At 35.9% G+C, this 23,448-nt stretch overlaps 1 protein-coding gene across 1 annotated transcript; it reads left to right on the top strand.

Moving 5' to 3' along the window:
• Positions 1–1,114: 1,114 nt before the first annotated feature.
• Positions 1,115–23,084, top strand: rhot2 (ras homolog family member T2). The gene is made up of 19 exons (XM_051682024.1): positions 1,115–1,260; positions 5,055–5,113; positions 5,215–5,296; positions 5,378–5,421; positions 6,307–6,360; positions 6,502–6,554; positions 8,102–8,210; positions 8,519–8,620; positions 8,717–8,815; positions 12,565–12,673; positions 14,340–14,460; positions 14,696–14,780; positions 14,882–15,027; positions 15,726–15,826; positions 15,933–16,063; positions 16,484–16,564; positions 17,421–17,543; positions 17,711–17,910; positions 19,686–23,084. Exons 1-19 carry the CDS (start codon positions 1,224–1,226, stop codon positions 19,801–19,803), a joined length of 1,854 nt encoding a protein of 617 aa, XP_051537984.1. The 5' UTR covers positions 1,115–1,223; the 3' UTR covers positions 19,804–23,084.
• The last annotated feature ends 364 nt before the right edge of the window (positions 23,085–23,448 follow it).

Below are 23,448 nucleotides of genomic sequence, written 5' to 3'. Positions count from 1 at the left end.
ATGTGAAAGGAGGTGGTGGGAACTGGCTGAACAGTCAAAGTAATATTTTAATAAGAACTTAAACAAAAAGACACTAACACAAATACACACGTCAGCTGTGTGTGGTTCTCTCTCTCCTGAACTGCCGTATCCAACACGGCCTTATCCCTCTCCTCAGCTGATTAGTCCGATTGGGGGTCAGCCATGTGCCCCGCCCTCCTCCTCCTCCTCCTCCTCATCACACCTCCCTGGCAACCAGGCCAATTTGGTTGCTTAAGAGACCTGACTGGAGTCATTCACCATGCCCTGGGATTTGAACTTGTGACTCCAGGGGTGGTAGTCAGTGTCAATACTCGCTGAGCTACCCAGGCCCCCCCCACCGGTCCCTCCTTTTCTTTAAAAAGAGCAAAAATGGAGGCACTTACAATGGAAGTGAATGTGGCCACATTTTGAAAGATTTAAAGGCAGAAATGTGAAGCTTATAATTTATAAAACACTTGCATTAATTCTTCTTTTGAAACGTATGTATTATTTGAGCTGTAAAGTTGTTTAAATTATAATTTTTACAGTCATTTTAGGGTTTGTTGACATTACATCGTCATGGCAACAAAGTTTATAAGGATAAAGGCTATAAGGATACACAGAAAAGGTTAGTAAGCGATTTTATCACACAAAAATCTTAACGCACATATTGTTTACGCCTCTGTGAGTATTTTAACGTTTACTGATTGGCCCCATTCACTTCCATTGTAAGTGCCTCACAGTAACCCACATTGTTGCTCTTTTTTTTAAAGAAAAGGAGGGATGAGATGCAATACATTTTTGTGTTAATCAATATTATGCCACAAATGCTGTTGATTGAGCTTAACTTGTATTGAATCCGAAATATTCCTTTAAGTACCAATATGGAATAATTTATACAAAGTAAAACTATTATTTGATTCATCTAGAGCCAGATTCTGTATTGGCATTATTATTTACAATATTGCCAAAGCGTATAAAATACTTACAGGTACTAAAATAGACAAGAAAGAAAAGAAAAGAAAATAACAATAAGGGTAAAATGAAACGCTTATATCAGCAGAGGGCGCTCCATTTTGGCTCTAACCGGAAGTCCGCAGAGCTGCCAGTTTCTTTGACTGGAATGGAGCTAGCAAGAAACTAGCACTGAGTTTTGAATTGATTCGAAGTTAAGCTCAAGATTAACGCAACCTGTCGGAGAGTTGCACCGAGAGCGGAGTGAAATGAAACGCGATGTCCGGATACTGCTGCTGGGGGAACGTAAGATACTCTTAAAATGTCAAAGCAACTAAATGTGACAGTTAAATGAAAATTAGCATGGGTTTAGAGTGCTAACTAACACATGTTTTTATTGAATATGCATTTGGATTTGATAAATACTCATACATATTAATTGTTAACACCTTTTCGGTCATTTTGGTTCATCGTATATTCGTGTAACAGGAATATATTTGTGTTAGTTTATTAGACAGCTTCATTTTCGCATTAATTTCTCAAACCTCCTCATATAAACTCGAATTAACAAATTGAAGTGTGTGTTGAATGTTGTGAATTGATAATGAATGTGTTGCTATGGTGACTATCATTAGGGCGAGGGGTTTGTGCTTAGTTAAACATCAAATGAACGTGAGTTGAAAACAAATCACACCAGCACATGTGACATAAACATAATGCATGTATTCCTGTAGAAAGTTCACCAGCACATGTGTTGTGTTTATAGGTGCATGTTTGTCAAGTAGAACGCATGTGATTATTATAAAGGGCTGCTTATTAACTTCCTGTTAACTTCTTATTCATTAGAGCAAATTTAGACAGTTGACAGATGTCACATATATACAGTATGTGGGTCAATGACGGACGCTGATTTATTTATTTTTGTCCATGTTTAATAAATTAATTAAAAAATACATTAGAAATGCAATTCACACAAAACAATTACTTGACTACACCTCTTCTATGATGAAAATATTTTCAATTGCTGAGTCATTGAAAAGTCATTTTTATATTTTTTCTGAGGCTTAAAGTCAAAAATGTCATGTGGTGTAACCATCCAGAGACAGTAAAAAAAAAAATATTATTAAAAGCTGAAATTCTTGAGAAAAAAAGAAATGAGTTGGCATGAGTTGTGCTGAATAATCTTTTTTAGTATTATTTCTTAAAAAAAATATAAAAAAATAAATAAAAAAAAGCAGTGAAACCATTTTATTTTAAAATATGATTAATATTTGAACAACTTTTGTCCACAAAAATCAAAGGTAGCGATTTTGTTCTCATGTAACAAAATTCATAAAACAGAGAAAACCAAAAAAAAAAAGAATAATTATTATTATTTATTTTTTTTATTTTTTTTGTCATGTCATTATCAATATGTTGACATTTTTATGAAAAGGCATATTCTGTTCAGGTCATTTGGTGTAACCATGAGAACTTCTTGACTTAAAAATTCACGATATTTGTAAAAAAAATATATATATATATATATTTTTCATCTTGAAACAGGAAATTATTTTAATATGTTTTACTTGATGGTTACACCACATGACATTTTATAAGTCAATAAATAATTTTTTGTAGAAAATACTAAAAACAACATGAACTCTACGATTACATGTCTACTAACTTGACGTGATTTAAATGAGATTTTTAAAATATTTCTATTTTTTATCACCTCGGACAACCTTATTTGTCAATGACCTATGTATTATATATATTATATACAGTTGTACTCAAAAGTTTGCATACCCTGGCAGAAATTGTGAAATTTTGGCGATTGATTTTGAAAATATGACTGATCATGCAAAAGAAAATTGTCTTTTATTTAAGGATAGTGATCATATGAAGCCATTTATTATCACATAGTTGTTTGGCTCCTTTTTATATCATAATGATAACAGAAATCACCCAAATGGCCCTGATCAAAAGTTTACATACCCTTGAATGTTTGGCCTTGTTACAGACACACAAGGTGACACACACAGGTTTAAATGGCAATTAAAGGTTAATTTCCCACACCTGTGGCTTTTTAAATTGCGATTAGTGTCTGTGTATAAATAGTCAATGAGTTTGTTAGCTCTCACGTGGATGCACTGAGCAGGCTAGATACTGAGCCATAGGGAGCAGAAAAGAACTGTCAAAAGACCTGCGTAACAAGGTAATGGACCTTTATAAAGATGGAAAAGGATATAAAAAGATATCCAAAGCCTTGAAAATGCCAGTCAGTACTGTTCAATCACTTACTAAGAAGTGGAAAATTCGGGGATCTCTTGATACCAAGCCAAGATCAGGTAGACCAGGAAAGATTTCAGCCAAAACTGCCAGAAGAATTGTTCGGGATACAAACAAAAACCCACAGGTAACCTCAGGAGAAATACAGGCTGCTCTGGAAAAAGACTGTGTGGTTGTTTCAAGGAGCACAATACTTGTTGACCCGTCTCCAAACATAGCACTTATGGCTGTGACCATAAAGCTCTATTTTGGTCTCGTCACTCCAAATTACAGTGTGCCAGAAGCTGTGAGGCGTGTCAAGGTGTTGTCGGGTATATAGTAACCGGGCTTTTTTGTGGCATTTGCACAGTAAAGGCTTCTTTCTGGCAACTCGACCATGCAGCTCATTTTTGTTCAAGTATCGTCGTATTGTGCTCCTTGAAACAACCACACCGTCTTTTTCCAGAGCAGCCTGTATTTCTCCTGAGGTTACCTGTGGGTTTTTCTTTGTATCCCGAACAATTCTTCTGGCAGTTGTGGCTGAAATCTTTCTTGGTCTACCTGACCTTGGCTTGGTATCAAGAGATCCCTGAATTTTCCACTTCTTAATAAGTGATTGTAACAGTACTGATTGGCATTTTCAAGGCTTTGGATATCTTTTTATATCCTTTTCCATCTTTATAAAGTTCCATTACCTTGTTACGCAGGTCTTTTGACAGTTCTTTTCTGCTCCCCATGGCTCAGTATCTAGCCTGCTCAGTGCATCCACGTGAGAGCTAACAAACTCATTGACTATTTATACACAGACACTAATTGCAATTTAAAAAGCCACAGGTGTGGGAAATTAACCTTTAATTGCCATTTAAACCTGTGTGTGTCACCTTGTGTGTCTGTAACAAGGCCAAACATTCAAGGGTATGTAAACTTTTGATCAGGGCCATTTGGGTGATTTCTGTTATCATTATGATTTAAAAATGAGCCAAACAACTATGTGATAATAAATGGCTTCATATGATCACTATCCTTAAATAAAAGACAGTTTTTTTGCATGATCAGCCATATTTTCAAAATCAATGCCAAAATTTCACAATTTCTGCCAGGGTATGCAAACTTTTGAGCACAACTGTGTTTATGTATATATATATATTTGTCATTTGTTTCATTTAATATTTAGTCTTTTGAGTTGGAAAACATTTATACATATAAATGATCCGATATATATATATAAATTTTTTTTTTTTTTTTGTTTTTTTTTTTAAGAAAATCCACGTTAGATCATAATCTTTTTTCTCTATTAAGATCCTTTTGATTTATCCTGTTTTAGAAACAACACTGCATAAGATATTTCGGTTTTTCAGAGAATATATTTTTAACGTGTATTTTGTCTTACTGTACTGGCAGAGTTTTTATAGTCAAAACAAGTGAAAAAATCTACCAGTGCTGAAGAAGTAATCCAGAGTATTTAGAATACATTACTGACCTTGAGTAATCTAACGGAATACGTTACAAATTACATTTTACAGCATGTATTCTGTAATCTGTAGTGGAATACATTTCAAAAGTAACCCTCCCAACCCTGACTATATAATGTATAAATAGCTCTGGTGAAGGAGAGGAAATATTATCATAAAACTGGAAATAAATCAAATTAAGTTCTTAGCCACTGCCACTCAAAGCATGTAGTACACGCCTCAGAGATTTGCAAGAAATCAGGGCAACAGAGTTTGTGATTGCTGTGCAGTCATTAATCATGTCACAAATTTGACCTTGATATTATCATGAAGTCAAATGAGCTGTTGGTCATAAATCTATATATGAAGTGAATGTCTTATATTCTTTTTTTCCTCCAGCCAAAGTGGGGAAGACCTCGCTCATCATGTCTCTGGTTGGAGAGGAGTTTCCAGAGCAGGTGAGTTTGACAGGTTGTTCTATAATACTCTTCGTTAATACAGAATGGCAGCTGTGTGTTCTTGATGCAGCTAGAGGAAGTTGATTTGTTTTTGCCGTCAGGTTCCTCTCCGAGCAGAGGAGATCACAATACCTGCAGACGTCACACCTGAGAAAGTGCCCACACATATAGTCGACTATTCAGGTTTGTGTCTGTGCATGTGCGATAAGTAACTTGTAATATTTGCCTTGCAATATTTTACTAATACTCTTTGTTTCACTACAGAAAATGAGCAAACTGAGGAAGTGTTGAGAGAAGAAATCGTAAAGGTGAGACATTGTCTTTGAGTTTTACATGAATACGCTATAAGTTAAGAGAGGTCAATTAATGTTGTAAATATATAGTCACAGCCAAAGGGTGTTGTTTGTTGAGACCTTATCTGGCGTGACTATATTAACAATAGAGAGCAACTGTCTGGTTCCAGAAGTCAAAATCCCATTTATTTTCTCCATAGGGGAATTTATTATTAATGATAACTTATAAAACTTGTAAGACAGACCTACCGTGAGCTCTGAGGTTGTTAATCGATGTTATATGCTTCTATTGAAGCCATCAGTCCATGTTATTTCAACATTATTTTTTATAAATCGTTTATAAAAGTGGAATTCCTGGTAAAGAACTACACTACCCATGATCCCGAAGAGAAAGATCCACCAATCAGAGAATCACGGCAAACAAAGTGCGCCAAAAGAGCTCTGCAGCGACCGCCCACTTCAGTGACACACTGCAAATTATTTAATTAAGTTGGTCTCCCTATACTCTCAAATTACTTATTTTTTCGTATATATCTGACATTTTTTTCAATAGTTTTTGTACTTATAAAATATTTTTATACATTCCCATCGTTTTTCTTTCAATAATGTCGATTTTGTCTACTTTTTTGCTTCAGATCAAAGTTTGTAATGGTTGGTTTGGTTCATAGCTTACAACTCTTATGAATGATTTTATAAAATCCCAATGGAAAAAATGAATGGGAAAAATATTTCTGGCTATAAAAGTGGGCAGTTGCACTCTATATAGCACAGCCTTATTGCTTTTATAAAACAGTTACTACATAATAAAAATCATACATTTTCATTCAAACGTAATTTTATTTAGCAAATTCCCTCTACTATAAGCCCATTGTGAATATGATTATGTCTTCTTCTCTGTAGGCCAATGTGGTGTGTGTGGTTTATGATGTCACACAAGAGGAAACCATTGACAAGGTATCAATCTCAGTGCCAAACCATCTCAGTGTGTCCTTGACTCTTATTTCTATATTTTTCCCTCACATTTTCTCTTGTTTTCTTTAAACTGATCTTTTCATTCTTTTTTAGTTTTTTTTCTTGTTTTTTTCTTTCTCTCAGATCAGAACTAAATGGATCCCGCTGGTGAATGGAGGAGCTGAAAAAGGAAGCAAGTATGTTTTTGAATTCTTCTCTGCTGACTGTTTGGATTCTAGGGATGCACCGATATGAAATTAACTAATATATATATATATATATATATTATCCCCTTTTCTCCCAATTTGGAATGCCCAATTCCCACTACTTAGTAAGTCCTCATGGTGGCGCGGTTACTCACCTCAATCCAGGTGGTAGTTGCTTCCGCTTCTGAGACTGTCAATCTGCGCATCTTATCACGTGGCTCGCTGTGCATGAAACTGCGGAAACTCACAGCATGTGGAGGCTCATGCTACTCTCCGCAATCCACGCACAACTTACCACGTGCCCCATTGAGAGCGAGAACCACTAATCGAGACCACGAGGAGGTTACCCCATGTGACTCTAACCTCCCTGGCAACCGGGCCAATTTGGTTGCTTAGGAGACCTGGCTGGAGTCACTCAGCACACCCTGGATTCGAACTCACGACTCCAGATGTGGTAGTGGCAGATACCGATTTTAACAAAAAGATTATTGGCTGATACCAATATCGATATTTTGGCACTTGCCTTATTTTGTCATCAGATTACTGTTTTGCTCGGATATTATGTTTTAAAAAATGTACAAATAGGTACAAAAGCTTTTTGTTGTTCTAAAAAATAAATAATTTCCACTGATTGGATCTGTTGAACACATGACAGGCAATACATTTTAAAGAGAGCCGCAATGGAAGATAAAAAATTTTTTTTTTCTAAATATCAAAGCATGATGATTGATTATTTTGCTAAGTTTATTTTGTACTCCTAACATATTTTTTTCACTTCTGTTTTTGCAGTTGAAAACAACAAAACTCACATTTTACATGTTTGTTCTGTATATAATAGAACATCACAGATTCATATTATGTACATATTTGTTGGGCAATTCCACGGAAATGTCAATCACATCATGGAAAAATTTAAAGTTACCAAAGGAACAAAACGCCCTATTAAGTTCTATTGTGGGATAATGGATTTTTTCTTCCCTGACGCACGGGCATATTCCAGGACGACAATGCCAAGATTCATCGGGCTCAAGTTGTGAAAGAGTGGTGCAGGGAGCATGAGGAATCATTTTCACACATGAATTGATCACCACAGAGTCCTGACCTTAACCCCATTGAAAGTCTTTGGGATGTGCTGGAGAAGACTTACGGAGTGGTTCGACTCTCCCGTCATCGATACAAGATCTCGGCCAAAAATGAATGCAACTCTGGACGGAAATAAATGTTGTGACGTTTCATAATATTGTTGAAACAATTCCAAGACGAATGTGTGGCGTAATCAAAGCTAAAGGTGGTCCAACTAAACATTTTAGAGTATGCAACTTTTTTTGGCCAAGCAGTGTAAATAAACTATCATTTTTTTGTTTGTTTGTTTTTTTCATTTTGCCGTTTTCATGCTTAAAACCAATTTGCCGATGGTTTTAATTTGGTCAATAATTGGCCGATAAATATCGGCGGCTACTACGTCAGTGCATCCTTAGTGAATATATCTGCATTTTAAAAATGTCTAATGTAAAATAATTCTCTTGTTTTTTTACTAGGATTCCTATTATCCTAGTAGGCAACAAGTCTGATCTTCGCTCTGGCAGCTCCATGGAAACCATCCTGCCTATCATGAACCAGTTTTCTGAGATTGAGACCTGTGTGGAGGTCAGAACCACTACACAAACACCACTTTCCCTTATAGTCTCAGCATTGTTAAGGGACGTACTACATATACAGGCAAATCATATGTGTGTTAGTCAGGAGTTTGAATGTTGGTGTTGGTGTGGTCTGACCAGAACACTAATACACCAAAATCCCACTCCAACACTCTAAACTATATAATTTTTAGCATAGGGAATAGCAAGGAACTTACAATAGAAGTGAATGGGGCCAGTCCAAAAACATTCAAATAACTCACAAAAAAATTCTAGTGTGGGATGATTATAAGATGGTGTGTGTGTCTGTGTCCGCAGTGCTCTGCTAAGAATCTGAAGAATATTTCGGAGCTTTTCTACTATGCTCAAAAAGCCGTTTTACACCCGACTGCTCCCCTCTACGACCCTGAAGACAAACAGGTACATGCAAACTCTTCTGCATGTCTTCTCACAGACATACACTCATGTTTGGGAGCATTATGATTGTCTCAGTATTTCTTCTGTGTGTTTGTATAGCTCAAGCCGCAGTGTGTGCGTGCTCTGAGTCGTATCTTCAGTATCTCTGATCAGGATAACGATCACATTCTTAGTGATGCTGAACTTAACTGCTTTCAGGTGAGCACACAAACAGCAGTGTGGGTTTCCCCAGTATCCGCTTTTACAATAGAAATATAATTAGAAGCAGCATCTGCAACACATGTAAGTTATCTGATGCAAAATGAGACTTGATTTTATTCTTTGGGATTTTACTGAATCATGGATGCTAGGCTATGATATTATTTGTAAGTTATAATTGTACCCGCCCCTGCGGTTTGTTGTTGTAAACAGAAAAGAAAAGTTCTTGATGAGCTGGAGAAAGTTATTACATTTTGATGATTGATTATGAAAACAATGTTTATTTTAATTAGAATAACATGCATTGATGAATCATTCACAAAAGGGCTTTTCACACGTTAATTCAAGGCCATCCTTATCCATTAAATGCTTATCAATGAAACTGTGTATCAGTGGAAACATTGCCAAGCAGATATGCTCTGTTGTCTTTTGGCTTCTGAAACATACTATGAACATGCATGCTAAAGGAATAAAGTCAGGTAACGCGTTTGCCATCTCTGTTCGACATTTTACCCTTAGACGGAGAATGTAAAAAGCATGCGAAAATAGGGCTGGGTGATATGGCAAAAAAATTAAATCGGACGATTCACGTCGATTTTTCAACTTTTAAATGTACTCAACTAAAAAGTAACTTGAACATGATTCAGATAACGTGTTCTTTATCAGAATGCAAAGCAACCTGGTTAGAGAAATCAAAGTATTTTTTCATTAAAGACAACATGGGTTTTCAAGAATAATGCACAAAACAAAATGAAAGTGCACCACACAGGAAGTTGTCAGCATAGTGTTAATTTAAAATCAATTAAAATCTAATTATTTAAAATCATCTAGGAAGTTAACTTGAAATCAATATGTAGAAATCATTGAGTTTATCTAGAAAGTGCTCATTGTATATCAAACAATTTACAAGTATAATCATAAAATCCTGCAGACAGAGCAGACTTTGACTTCGGAGACATCGGTATAGAATCCATTAAGGCTGCACGATTGATTGAATTAACATTTAAAATTGCAATATGGCCTTGCGGGATTTACCAAAAGTAAAACAGCTGCGTTTTAAAATCTGACAGTCTACATTCACCACTGCAGTCAGCGCTGTGTGAGCATGCGGCACCCTCTAACGGGCATGTGCGGTACAAGCTGAGCAGTGCAGCATTATGAAATGATAAATGATTATCATTACAATTCAACTTGCAAAGTTTGTCAAAATGATCACTTCCCAAATGTTGGCTGTAGATGCAATATTCTTGAAACACGTCACAGAACAAAGCAATAATTTGCAATATATCTGAATCATCATGGTAAAAGAAGGAGTGGTGGTGGATGTTTGATTCTCTCATTTATAGGCAATCCATATGATTTGACTGTCATGTAACTAACACTTTATTATGGGTATTTAAAGAAAAGAAAGGAGACAATTCATCAATATTTGCACAACGCCAAGGCCAGTTATGGTTTTAAGCCGGTGTATACATGCACGATGGACGAAGTCAAGCTACTAATATAAGTGTCATTTATATCAGTCTCCATGTTGTTAACCTATATTACATTCATTTGGAGAGCGCACACATGTGCAGCTGATCAGATCAGTGGCGGCATCAAAACAAGCGCTATGACATTTTTTTTCTCTTCCCTATTCAGCCTTTGGTGGATGGAAAACCTATCTAACTATAGCGTTTGCTAATATTTTTATGTGAAACCTCGATTTCAATTAACAAATCCTGTCAAAAAGTACATTGAAATAATCTATAAAATCGAAAAAATACCCTACGTGAACATTTCTACGACTGAACAAAGTGTGTGAATATTAAATGAGGTAAGCTCTCGAGCATTATATGATTGATTGTCTGTTGCTTAACAGCTTTCTGAAACATTCTAACACCACATTGTTTCACACTGTATACCTTTGGTTAACCCCACAAATGTGTTGAGCGGGGTTTTATAACCCAGGGTTAGAAGAGCTGCTAACTCTCTTTAAAGTTACTTTACAAGTGTTGAAACGTTGCTTAACCTGGGGTTAAACGCTGGGTTTTAAAGAGGATAACCCAGGTTTAAGCGCAGTGTGAAAATACCTAATAAGACCAGGAACATTTACTTAAGAATTACAGTCCTGATTTCTTCTGTTTTTGTGTATATCTCATACTAAATTGTTTCAAAAATGCAAACACAAAATACAGTTTTTAAATGATAATGTTATTTATTGAAGCAAAAAAGTTATCCAATACCAACTGGGCCTATGTGGAAAAAGTATTTGCCCCCTTGGTTACTAAATCCCCAAATTTATGAAACTGCATTCATAATGGGGTTCAGTTGGACTAGACACAGTCAGACCTGATTACTGCCAGCCCTGTTAAATCAAATCAACACCTAAATAGAACTTTTTCAGCAGCATGAAGTTGGCTAAAAGGTCTCACCCAGCAGCACACTATGCCAAGGTCGAAAGAAATTCCAGAAATGATGAGGAAAAGGTGATTTGTAAAGGGTTGCAATGCTATTTCAAAGGCTCTGGGACTCCAAAGAACCACAGTGAGAGCCATTATCTCAAAATGGAGAAAGCTTGACACAGTAGTGAACCTTCCCAGAAGTGGTCGACCTTCCAAAATTCCTCCAAGAGCACAGCGACAACAAAAAAGCCAAGGACAACATCCAAGGAACTGCAGGCCTCTCTTGCATCAGTAAAGGTCACGGTTCATGACTCCCCTATCAGAAAGACACTGGTCAAAAATGGCATCCATGGAAGAGTGGCAAGGCAAAAACCACCGCTAACCCAGAAGAACATTAAGGCTCGTCTGAATTTTGCCAAAACACACCTTGATGATCGTCAAACCTTTGGGGAGAATGTTCTGTGGACTGATGAGTCGAAAGTGGAACTGTTTGGAAGACAGGGGTCCTGTTACATCTGGCGTGAATCAAACACAGAATTCCACAAAAAGAACATCATACCTACGGTCAAGCATGGTGGTGGTAGTGTGATGGTGTGGGGATGCTTTGCTGCTTCAGAGCGACTTATTGAGGGAAACATGAATTCTGCTCTCTACCAGAAAATCCTAAAAGAGAACGTCCGGTCATCAGTCCGTGAGTTGAAGCTCAAGTGCAACTGGATTATCCAGCAAGACAATGATCCAAAGCAAAGGAGTAAGTCCACCTCTGAATGGCTCAAAAGAAGCTAAATTAAAGTTTTGGAGTGGCCTAGTCGAAGTCCTAACTTGAAACCAGTCGAGATGCTGTGGCAGGACCTTAAACCCTCCAATGTGGTTGAACTAAAGCAGTTCTGCAAAGAAGAGTGGGCCAAAATTCCACCACAGTGTTGTGAAAGATTGATCTCCAGTTATCAGAAGCGTTTGGTTGCAGTTGTTGCTGTTAAAGGTGGCACAACCAGCTATTAAGTTTAAGGGGGCAGTTAGTTATTCACATGGGTGATATAGGTGTTGGATAACTTTTTTGCTTCAATAAAAAATATATATTTGAAAACTGAATTTTGTGTTTACTCAGGTTGCCTTTGTTTTAATGTTATATCTCGTTTGAAGATCTAAAATAATAAGTATGAAAAATACACAAAAATAGAAGAAATCAGGAAGGGGGCAAATACTTTTTCATAGTACTGTAAATAGGGTCTATTTTGATTTCATGTTCATTTTAACAAATGTGCTGTAGCTTAGCTAAATAATAATTTAATTAACTAACTAAAATAAAATATGAATCTACCATTGATTTGTATGGCATGATGAGATCTGAATTTGTCTGTGTAGAAATTATGTTTTGGGAATCCACTGGCTCCTCAAGCTTTAGAGGATGTGAAAACAGTTGTGTGGAAGAACACCAGTGATGGAGTGCAGGACAACGGACTCACACTCAACGGTAACACACACACACACAATCATTCGACATTAACCAGTCCCACCAAGTTTTCTCTGTACTTTTTCTTGATTATTGCGCCCCAAAATGAGTGAATTCGCTGTGGCTTTTCTCAAAAAAATGTATCCCATTTGCAGTGTTTTTGTGTTGTTTTGCAATTGAAACTCACAAATAATCACAGTATACTTGTGTAACTTGTGTCATTGATGTACAAGTGCAATTATCTGTTAATATTTTAGTGCATAATAACTGAATATGCATCAAGCAAAAAATTATAAATACACACAGGAATACAATACATTTACAATACAATACAAACCCGTGAAATGGAAGACCCTTATTTGTCTCTTTAACTGCGATTCATTTGAGATTATCGTGATTATGTGTAAGATTGACAACAAGCGTTTGAAATGGGTACTGCAGTCCAAATTCAAAATATTGGAGAGTTGTCTGCCCCGCCCCAGACTCGAAGCTCATGCGAGTTGCCAGAATGTTGACGCAAATTAGCCAACTCAGCATCCGTTTTAAAGGATTTCTGGGCTTTAAGCTGTCTCCATCTTCCAAAGGCATCTCCAATATTTATCCTTGTTTTACTACACCTCTGGTCATGGTGGTTTTAGATGGATGGCGAGGCTTTTTAGGTCGGGTGGAATCTGTTATCTCTGATCCAGTTCGTTTGCTGGCTTCCATGGCTGCAGCACTCAGTGTTTTTTGCCTGCAAACTTGTTCAAATCTGGCAACGAAATATGGTGTCGAAATACTATTGGTGAGTGGGCAGTGGGCGGGATCACACAGGCCAAAACATAAACAGAAATTCCGGCCCAGAATGAAAACTTCAATTTTAAATGCTGCGATTTGTCTGTCATTTTACAGTACATTATGTGAGCACTCCAAATGAACTCGGACTGTCACCGACCCGCACCTCGGACCACACTCAGAGCAGCTCCAGAAGATAAAATGTTAGCTGTGAAGTATGCGTGTCGTCCGCTGTCCCACGAAAGTTAAACAAGGATTTTGAATGTGAATGCAAAGCACTCCATTTTTACTTTTATATTTGTGTAATGGCAAATGTTCTTGGTCATTGAGGGTTCATAAACGCAGTGACACAAAGGGGGTGTCAAGCTTTTCGAGCCTTTTTTTTTTGCCACTGTCAAACATGGAGAAAAGCGATCGGATTACCTCAGATTCACGGTTTGTGTGAAAAAGTTGCGTAAATTATACAAAATTGCAAGCTACTGCAAATAATGCAGATAGTGGCTGAATTTACCTGGAGGGAGTGAATAACACACAAACACATTGTTAACATATTCCTGACATTGCTACAGTAAACAGGTGACTCGTATAACAAATATTAAAATTCCTTACGCAAGCAGGTTTAGGTTTATACAGTGTTAGATAAAAAGACGCTTCAGGAATGCTGTAAGGTTATTTTAGTTTTGAATGTTTTATTTTTGCCATTTTAAATTGGTTTCATTTTTGTTACTTTTCACACAGTTATTAGGCTTGTTTCATTTTTTCATTTATCTATTTTCAGTTTAGTTTTTTGTATATTTGGTTTTTATTTTAATTTAATTTTATTTATTTTTTGCGCTATTATCTTGGTCATTTTTTATTATTGTCACACTCTGTTCCACATCCTTGTGTGTGTGTGTGTGTGTGTGTTCTGTAGGGTTCCTGTTTTTAAACACACTCTTTATCCAAAGAGGACGTCATGAGACCACCTGGACCATCCTGCGCAAATTTGGCTACGATGACACACTGGAACTGACAGACGACTACCTCTACCCACAGTATGTCTGTCTGTCTGCATATTTAAAGAGATAGTTCTCCAAAAAATTACACTTATGTCATCATTTACTCACCCTCATGTTGTTCCAAGCCCGTATGACTTTATCTCTTATGCGGAACATAAAGGGAGATGTTATGTAGAATGTTAGTTTCTTTGATCCTTTCTTTCAAATACATACTTGTTTTTGATTGCTTCAGGAAATCAGATTTTAAATGAGTGTATGCGTGTGTTTTTAGATTGCGAGTACCTGTCGGTTGTACGACAGAGTTGAATCATGTGGGTCAGCAGTTCCTGCAGAAGCTCTTTGATAAGTATGATGAGGTGAGCAATCACACTAATGGATTTCACCTTCTAACGAACTTTGTAAATCTTGTCAGGGTAGAGTTTCATTGGTGTAATGATAGTCTGTCTCTCTCCTGTAGGATAAGGACTCGGCTCTCTCCCCTGCAGAGTTGAGAAATCTCTTTAGTGTTTTACCCTACATGCCCTGGGGCTCGTCAGTGTACTGTAACGTCCCCATAACAGAAGAGAACTACATCTCACAACACGGCTACTTCTGTCAGTGGATGTGAGTACAAGAAAGGAAAAGTAAACGCACCTTGAACACGATATACACAAATGTGGCATGTTTCAAAATTACAGCGAAAATAATATTTAATTGTTTGTATTTAGGATACATAAACTTTTAGTTATGAAGCCCTGAACCGAACTGTGGAAAAAAAATGTTTGTAGGTGAAATATATATATTTTGTTTTTAGGTGTTTAGTGCCTTCCTGAGCCTATGTCCTACAAAAAATAAATTTTTTTTATTCTCTCAATTTTTTTTTCCTCCAAAAATGTTTGGAGAGGAAACAAACATATTTTTCAAGAGAACATTTTTTTTCGAGAGACTTTTTATTTTTGACATAGACTCAGGCCTAAAGACACCTGAAAAAAAAAAACCCGTAGTTGGACATTGAGCGAAGACAATTTAAATAATCTAGTGAGAGTATGATTTTTTTTTTTTTTTTTTTAGATAGTAAGATTATTGGCCAAAGTTGAAGAAACACCCATATAATATATGAGAATAAGTTTATAAAAAAAACTTAAAGTTTAGTCTGAGTTTGAAAGTTTTTGAAAATAAGAGATCAATGGCCAGTGATTGGGCACCAAAATGAATGTCAGAAGCTGTAGATTTCAAATATAGACAGTAGCATCAGTTCACAATCCAGAGTTTGTGAACTCAGCTTTTAAACCAAATACGTAATCTCACTGACCTGACTTCAGGTTGTCTGCATATCTGGATGTCCACCGGTGTTTGGAGCATCTGGGTTACCTCGGCTACCCGATTCTTATGGAGCAAGACTCCCAGACGTCTGCCATCATAGGTAATCTGATTCACACCCAGTCCTGCTTTAAACTCGGGTACACCGGTTTGTTTGATCTGACTGAGATTTAAGAGCATGTCTGTCTTTTTCTGCATGTGTGTTTCAGTAACGAGGGAAAAGCCGTTAGATTTGGAGAAGAGACAGACCCATCGAACTGTGTTCCTCTGTAAAGTGATCGGCCCTCGCGGAACGGGAAAGACAGACTTCCTTCGAGCTTTTCTGCAGCGGAGCGCTGAGGTGAAAGAATATCTCGAAAGCAAAACTTCAGTTTGAGCTCATTTTACTGAACTGACTGAAAGCGACCATGTTTAATATACAGCTGTGTGGAGGACTAATGAGATTTCCAGGGTGATGCAACAAAAATAGAAACCAAGTGACCAACACTAGTTGAACACGTACTAGTTACCTTGTTGTACATCACCGTTTAACATGAAAGAGATTGGATTTTTTTCTGTTCATTTATTTATTTATTTATTTATTTATTCATCAAGCAGATAGTAGTATTTGTGTTTCAAACTGTTTTCTTGTTCTACTTCTGTTGTTTTACTTTGTTGTCTGTCTTGGAAGTATTTATCTAATTTGCTGCTAGTTGTAGTGTTTAAAATCGACCAAATATTTACAGAGGTGATGATGACGCTGAATTTTGTGTGTTTTTAGAAAAACGGATGCAACCTTGGTACCCCCGCCGTATACGCCATCAACAGTGTCTCAGTAGCCAATCAGGAGAAGTATCTCATAGTAAGTTGGTCACTGACATACAAGGTTGTCCGAGATGATAAAAATGTGAAATCTTGTATAAATCTAGTTTAAAACACATGTACCAAGTTCGTAGAAGTGTAATATTTGTGTCCATGTTGGTGTCATACATTTTGAAAAACATTTATAGCATTTTCTATAGTTCTATTTTTTTTAAATGACTTAAATGTCAAGTGGTGCAACCCATCAAATAAAGCTATTAAAATACTTTCCTTGCACTTCGAATACACGTTGAGTGTACACAGCTTAAAAAAACATTTAGTTTTCATACATTTGGGGGGGGGGGTATATTAGTTCGAAATATGAATTTTTGTGTCACGATTATCACGTTTTCTTAAGGTTGCTCCGTCTGACCTGAACAAAATGTGAATTTTTAATAAAAATTAAAAGATATCTGTTATTTTTGTAAAAACACACCGTCATGAGGCGGTCCTCTCTGTTTTATGAGTTTATTGTCACATGACAAAACATGTTGGTTACACCGTCTGACATTAATTTGGTGGACAAACATTTTTCAAATATTGATAATATTTTAAACAAAATTGTTTTACTGCTTCTTACTCTTAAGAAATAATATTAAATGTTTATTCCAAATTACCAACATTTATTTATTTCTAAATTTCAGGTTTTAATTAGTTTATTTTATAATAATGTATAATTTATTTCTTTTATTTTTGTCTCCGGGCGGTTTCACCACTGAGACATTTTTTTACTTTAAGCACTTTTAATGTATTTTTGAATAATTAAATAAAAAAAATAACATCACGTCTTTGAGCCAAGTGTTTACACAAACTGTAGTTGGTCTTTTCCTGACTGACATGTGTGTTATTTCATGTAGCTGGAAGAGGTTGATGTGGAAACTGAGTTTCTAAAAGCAGCAGATGCGGCGTGTGATGTGGCATGTCTCATGTATGATGTCAGCGATCCAGACTCATTTAATTACTGTGCTAGTATATATAAGGTAATAAATGACTGCACATACACAAGATGCTTTAGCTCTGTAGTAATACTTTACAAACACACTCTGACACACACATAATTAAATGCATGGCACGTGTTCCACTGTCGGAAACCCTTCATCATTTAAATCAGTCTGCTTTTTTTTGTTTTTGTTTTTGTCGTCTGTAGCAGCACTATATGGACAGTGGGATCCCGTGTGTAGTGGTGGGCTCTAAAGCTGATCTTATAGAAGTTAAACAGCATCATGGTATGAGCCCATCTGAGTTTTGTTACAAACACCGGCTGCCTTCCCCTCTCCATTTCTCCGCACTGCTCACAAACACTCACACACACATCTACAGCAAGCTGACCTGGGCCGCCATGTACCCGTAAGTATTACACACAAACACCCTGACATCTTTCAAACGCTTACAAATAAATTTGTATGTATAAACCATACAAAACAGGTTATCCAAAGCATGTATTTTAGTGGAATCCAAAATTTGCGATACTTATGAAAACATGCCAAAATGTACCTTCAGAATAGTTTTAGTATAACTATGGAGAATGTTTTGAAAATTTAATAGATTGTTATTGACAGTGAATAGAGACAAAAATCTGTGACAAAATATATAGAGCAGTAGTTTACTGAATTCCACATTTTGTGATTTTAACTTTCAAATTGTATAAACTATGCAAAGTAAATAAAAATTGGATAAATTATTTTAAGATTATGCACATCTTCCTATTTAAATCATACGAAAGCAGGTTAACTAATGCATTGTTTTTGGTTTCTGATGAAATCGTGCCAAGACTTATCTTTTTAATTTATTTCCATTTTGCAATGGACAAATGATTAATAATTAAAATAATAATTTAACTGTTTAGTTTAACTGCTGTTTAAGCATCAAAATGTATTACTTATTTATTTTCTTAACCTCCAACTCCAAAAGGGGGCGCTATGTCGCAAAAAAGGTTTACGCTTAAAATGTTCAAGTCTCCGAATACATAAGTCGGGCATATGGGGTATCGTTTGAAAGCTTAGAATCTGAACTTTTCATCACTTCTGCATTTATGTTACTTAAAATAACAAAATAAGGCCTGAAAACATTCGCATCACATATCAGCGCCACCTAGTGGTCATGTGATAGAAATATTAATATGAAAATAAAGGTTTTTCATATAGCATTTAAATAGACAATTTTTTTTTTATTTTGTTGCCCTAATACCACACTTTGAAAGATTTTCAAAAGAATCTCAAAGTAAAATATGATTTCTGTAAGATATCAAATACAAACGTCACTTATGCGCTGCTGTAAGCCACAAATAGCAAAACTTTATATCTGCTTGTAGTTTTCTAAAAACTACCCATTTTTGCTTGTCTGTGAGCTTGCTTGTGTGAATAATCCAATGTTATATCTTAGATGTCCAGAACAAAATATGCGGTCCAGCAGAAAAAGCATGTTAAACAAATCATCTGATATCGACTGTTGATGATAAAATGTTATACATCATCGCAAAGGGGGAGAATCTCAGCTTTCTAATGATACCTAGATTGAGCTTCTAGTCCACTCAGAGGCCGAGATATTCAAAATGAACAATGAGGGTGGTGCATGAGGTGAAAATTAGACTGAAGGCTTAAATGCGTTAGAGCGCCACCTACATTTAGATCGGCATTTTGTGATGTAAGGTCATAGAGGAAAAGAAATCTAGTACTTGCTGCTATCTAGTGGAATAAAAAAATAGTGAACAGAACCAGAATTACATGCTTACAAATGAAGGACAACAACAAAAAAGATTTAAAAAAATCTATTCATCAAAAGATTGTAAACTTATACAATATTACTTATGAATAATTGGAGTCTTTTATTATTCGGGGGTGGGGTCTTATAGTGCACATTTCATTATTCCAAAGAAAACAACAAGTTTGTCTTAATTGTTCATCGACATATAATATCTTGCGCCGCCTCATGTATTTTTTTCATCGTTAAATACGTCAGATTATGGAAGTAAAATGGGTTGCGAACATCGTTTCATGTTGACTTCAAAGATTTTCAGATGCCAGACTAAAATAAGCCTTCTTAAATGGGTGGACGTGTGTTATCAAGGTCACAGAAGGTCATTGAATGTATTTGAATGTTTCTTTGTCAATTTTTGTCTGCAGGCACTTGAATGGATCAGACATGAGCAGCACATCTTTCTGGCTGCGTGTGACTCTGGGCGCCACAATAGCAGCCATGCTGGGCTTCGCTCTCTACAGAGCCTTTAGCCGACACAAATAATGCACGCATTCACTCGCAATACAAACATAAACACACTCACACTCATTTCCTGCTGTCTGTCTCGGCCTTACGGAGTCATTTTTGGCAGAACCGGGGCTTGAACCCTGAAAAGCAGATGTTTGTTTTTTTAAGTTGGACTAAATGTGTTCCACATACAAACACATGCGCATAAATTAACGAGAGATTTATGGGTTTGCTTTTATTATGAAGGTCCTGACCTTACTTAATGACCTACATGGTTGACCCCAGGAAACATTTTTCCAAATTGAGCTCAAAGCTAATGTTTTGAGCACAGGAGGATTAAGGAGCGATATTAGTAAGTGATTTGATATATGCTTGTTTGAATTGTATTTGAAATGTATTAAAAATGTATTTAAGAGGTAAAGATCTCAGAATGGATGAAGAATGTATTCCATTTGAACTTATTCCGTTCCTGAACCGTACCGGACAGATATTCAAAAACTCAGTGAGGGGTCAGTTATTCAGTTTTATTTCGGCCAGTTCAGGGAAAGCACTTCATTTATAGTCCAGTTCCAGAATATTTGATACATTTAAGGAATATTCCAGGTCAAAAACAAAGATGAACTCTACTGGACATCAGAAAAAGACAAACACATTTCAGACATGCACTTTTTGTTTTCTTTACAAACTGATGTACGAGTTGAAATTATTACCTGTGGAAATCGACTTTATGCCACAGATGCTCAATAGAACTACTACATCATGCAAATTGGCTGAATTGAAGCAGAATAAACCTCAATCCTGTTGCATTTCCATTTCCTGCCCTTTAGATGGACATTAATGTGTGTGGACCACGAATGACAAATGTGTGTGTGTGTTATTTTTGATTTTTTTTTAGGTAAATTCCATTGACGACTTTCAGAATAGCTAGACTTGGCCAGGCTTTCCATCATTTTGCATATCTGTTTGCCTAAGTTGTTTGTAGGGGAGAATGATTTCTAATTTTGTTTTAAAATTAAAGTAGAGATGGATGGTGTTAATAAGTGTATTGTAAATTATATTTTTAAGGTTAAAAGCTCTGATGCTGAATGATGCTCCTGTTCAGAGCCATCCCATTGTTGCAGGATCCAGAGAACCAGGTATCACTAGTTACATCATCACGGTAATTGATAGAAAGGAAATGAGTAGTCTTGAGTAAACCGTAGAGAACAGCCTTGCTGACTGTTTTTATAATTGTCCATGCTGGATTGATCTAGGAACTCTGTAAAGTTATTGATTATCTCAGATGATCGGAGACTAGTTCAAACTAGAGGTCCACCGATAGTGGATTTTGCCAATAACTATAACTAAGGTGATGGAAAAAGCTGATAACAGATTAATCGGATGATCATTTTTAAAATCGATTCATATGTTACAACATTTTCTTAGTCGGTACAGACATACAGGGCAGAGTCCGAAACAAATACAATCCCAATAATAATCAGAAAAAAAGGAACACTGTAAAAAATAAAAAATAAGGCAACCAGCTGAAAGCATTTTTGAGTTTACTCAACTTCAGGCAAATTAGTTTGACCAACTTAACAATTCAAGTTGGATCGTAAGTTCCATGAGTTTAATACAATAAGTTCAGCGAACTCAGAAATATCAATGATTATATTAAGGTTAATAAACTTACATTTTTAACCATTTTGACCATAATTTCAATATTCTTGAAAATTATATAAAAACATTCTTTTCCAGCAGATCCATATTTCAACATAAGATCATGTATCAGCCACATCAACAGACCAAATAGTCGGTTCAACTTAAAAGATGGTGTAGGGTGCAAGTACTTCAAACTTGTAAACTTCATAAATATATAAACTTCTTCAAAGCAAACACAAATCACCCTGATGGTGACTAAACAAAACACGACTTTTTACAGCAAAACAAAATTAAAAACACATAAAGAGCTAAAACATCTATTTATTCAAAACAGATTATTTACATGTCCTTATAAGTCGGCACGCTTTGACCAAACACACTAAAATAAATTCAAGTGCGGGGGATTGTGGGTAATGTCTTCAGCCACAATGCTTCTCCAGTGTACATGCTCAGTAGCAGATGCAACAATGTGAAGTTCAGTGCTCAGCCTTACAAGTCTCCCACAGATTTTGACCCATTCATTTTCAAGCCCTTTCCAGGACTTTAACAAATAAATAACATCCTTAGATATCAAAGATTTAAATTCCCAATTTCCTGATTTTCCATGGTAGAGCCTGGCTTTATAAGACTTAAAATGTAAACTTCCATTTCCACAGAAAATGCACTAAATGGACAATCATGCAGTTATTTTGCAAAAAACATTTAGTCAATTAGTATGGTAAGGTCAATATATAATAATATACAGTTCAATATCTGATGAAAAATTTACTTATATATATATACCACCAAACTTGACATTGTATGTGCTCAGTGTTTAAAAATGTAAGTTTTTCTGAATTAAATGGCATAAAAGCTGACTTTATTGATTGTTTTAAGTAAACTCACTTTTTTCCGATAGTTCAATCAACTTTTAAAATTGAGCTTATCTGACAAAATTGAAGTTGGATTTTTTACAGTGAAGATTAGGTGCATAACATGGAAATTTTAACACGAAACACGCCTGAAACACACCAGGGACTCTTATTTTGAAGTGATTGAGATTTAGCTCTGTTTCAATGCTTTATATTTAATATTTATCAAATAAAGCTTTTTATAGCCTATATATTCATTATTATTATTATTCACAATATATGAAGTTGGAGACGGGATGTATGTGGTGACGAGGGACGTTTCCATATAGTCGCATTTTTCTTTGCATGCCCTCGCTTCACTTTAAAAAACATTATCAGAGGAACACGGAGGAATAAAAAAAACTTTCGGCACCTATCAGCATAGATTTTTGTCGATAACCGGCACCGATTAATTGGTAAAACTGAGATATCGGTCTACCTCTAGTTCAATTTTTTTTTTTTTTTAAATGGTCAGATCAGCACAAACCTAACCTCAAATTTCCCAGTCTTCCTCATTCATTTGAATCAGCATGAAGATATTCATTCTTGAGAAAACATTTCTCTGGCTGTTCTGATTAGTCTGTTTAATTGACATCATTTCAATATCTTGTTCATTTTTAATGTTCAAACGGATCACTACTGTTTATGTTGGTGGGCCCAGTTTTAAAATACTGCAGGCTTGTATCTCTGTTGCATTCCAGCATAAATATTAAATGAGATGCTCGGAGTGAATCCAATGTGTTCTAATAGAATTATTTTGTAATAAAATAGCAATTTTTCAGGTGATCTTGTTTACTGTGCTCTGTGATGTCAGCAAATGTGGTGCATTCACTTGGTCACGTGGCATGACGCAAACCGCTTTTTGGCTGACTATCTTTGTTTGTGAAGACATTCAATACGCATTGTGCTTCTTTTACCGTATTCTAGCAGATCTTGCTTTAATTTATAAACCTGCCTCATTGTGCCTAGAAGGTTATATTATCACTCTTGATGAACTTCATGTCATCATGTGCCCTTCTGTAGTTACTATGGTAATTAATGATACATTTTAAAGTGAAAAGCAGACATTCATAGTTCCAGAAGGTTAGTATATCAAGTTTAAATAATTTAGTAATTTATATAGTGGTGAACCGTAAAATACAGGTGCATC

This window comes from Myxocyprinus asiaticus, chromosome 41, assembly GCF_019703515.2.
Source record: "Myxocyprinus asiaticus isolate MX2 ecotype Aquarium Trade chromosome 41, UBuf_Myxa_2, whole genome shotgun sequence".
Taxonomy (NCBI): domain Eukaryota; kingdom Metazoa; phylum Chordata; class Actinopteri; order Cypriniformes; family Catostomidae; genus Myxocyprinus; species Myxocyprinus asiaticus.
The sequence above is the reverse complement of the archived record's forward strand: the minus strand, read 5'-3'. Positions and strand labels throughout refer to the sequence as shown.

Excerpts from the sequence above, each read along its gene's own strand:
- rhot2 (XM_051682024.1), top strand. The coding sequence starts at position 1,224 with ATGAAACGCGATGTCCGGATACTGCTGCTGGGGGAAC. Across the intron at positions 8,816-12,564 it reads CTGAACTTAACTGCTTTCAG|AAATTATGTTTTGGGAATCC; the intron begins GTGAGCACACAA and ends TTGTCTGTGTAG. Across the intron at positions 14,461-14,695 it reads GACGACTACCTCTACCCACA|ATTGCGAGTACCTGTCGGTT; the intron begins GTATGTCTGTCT and ends GTGTGTTTTTAG.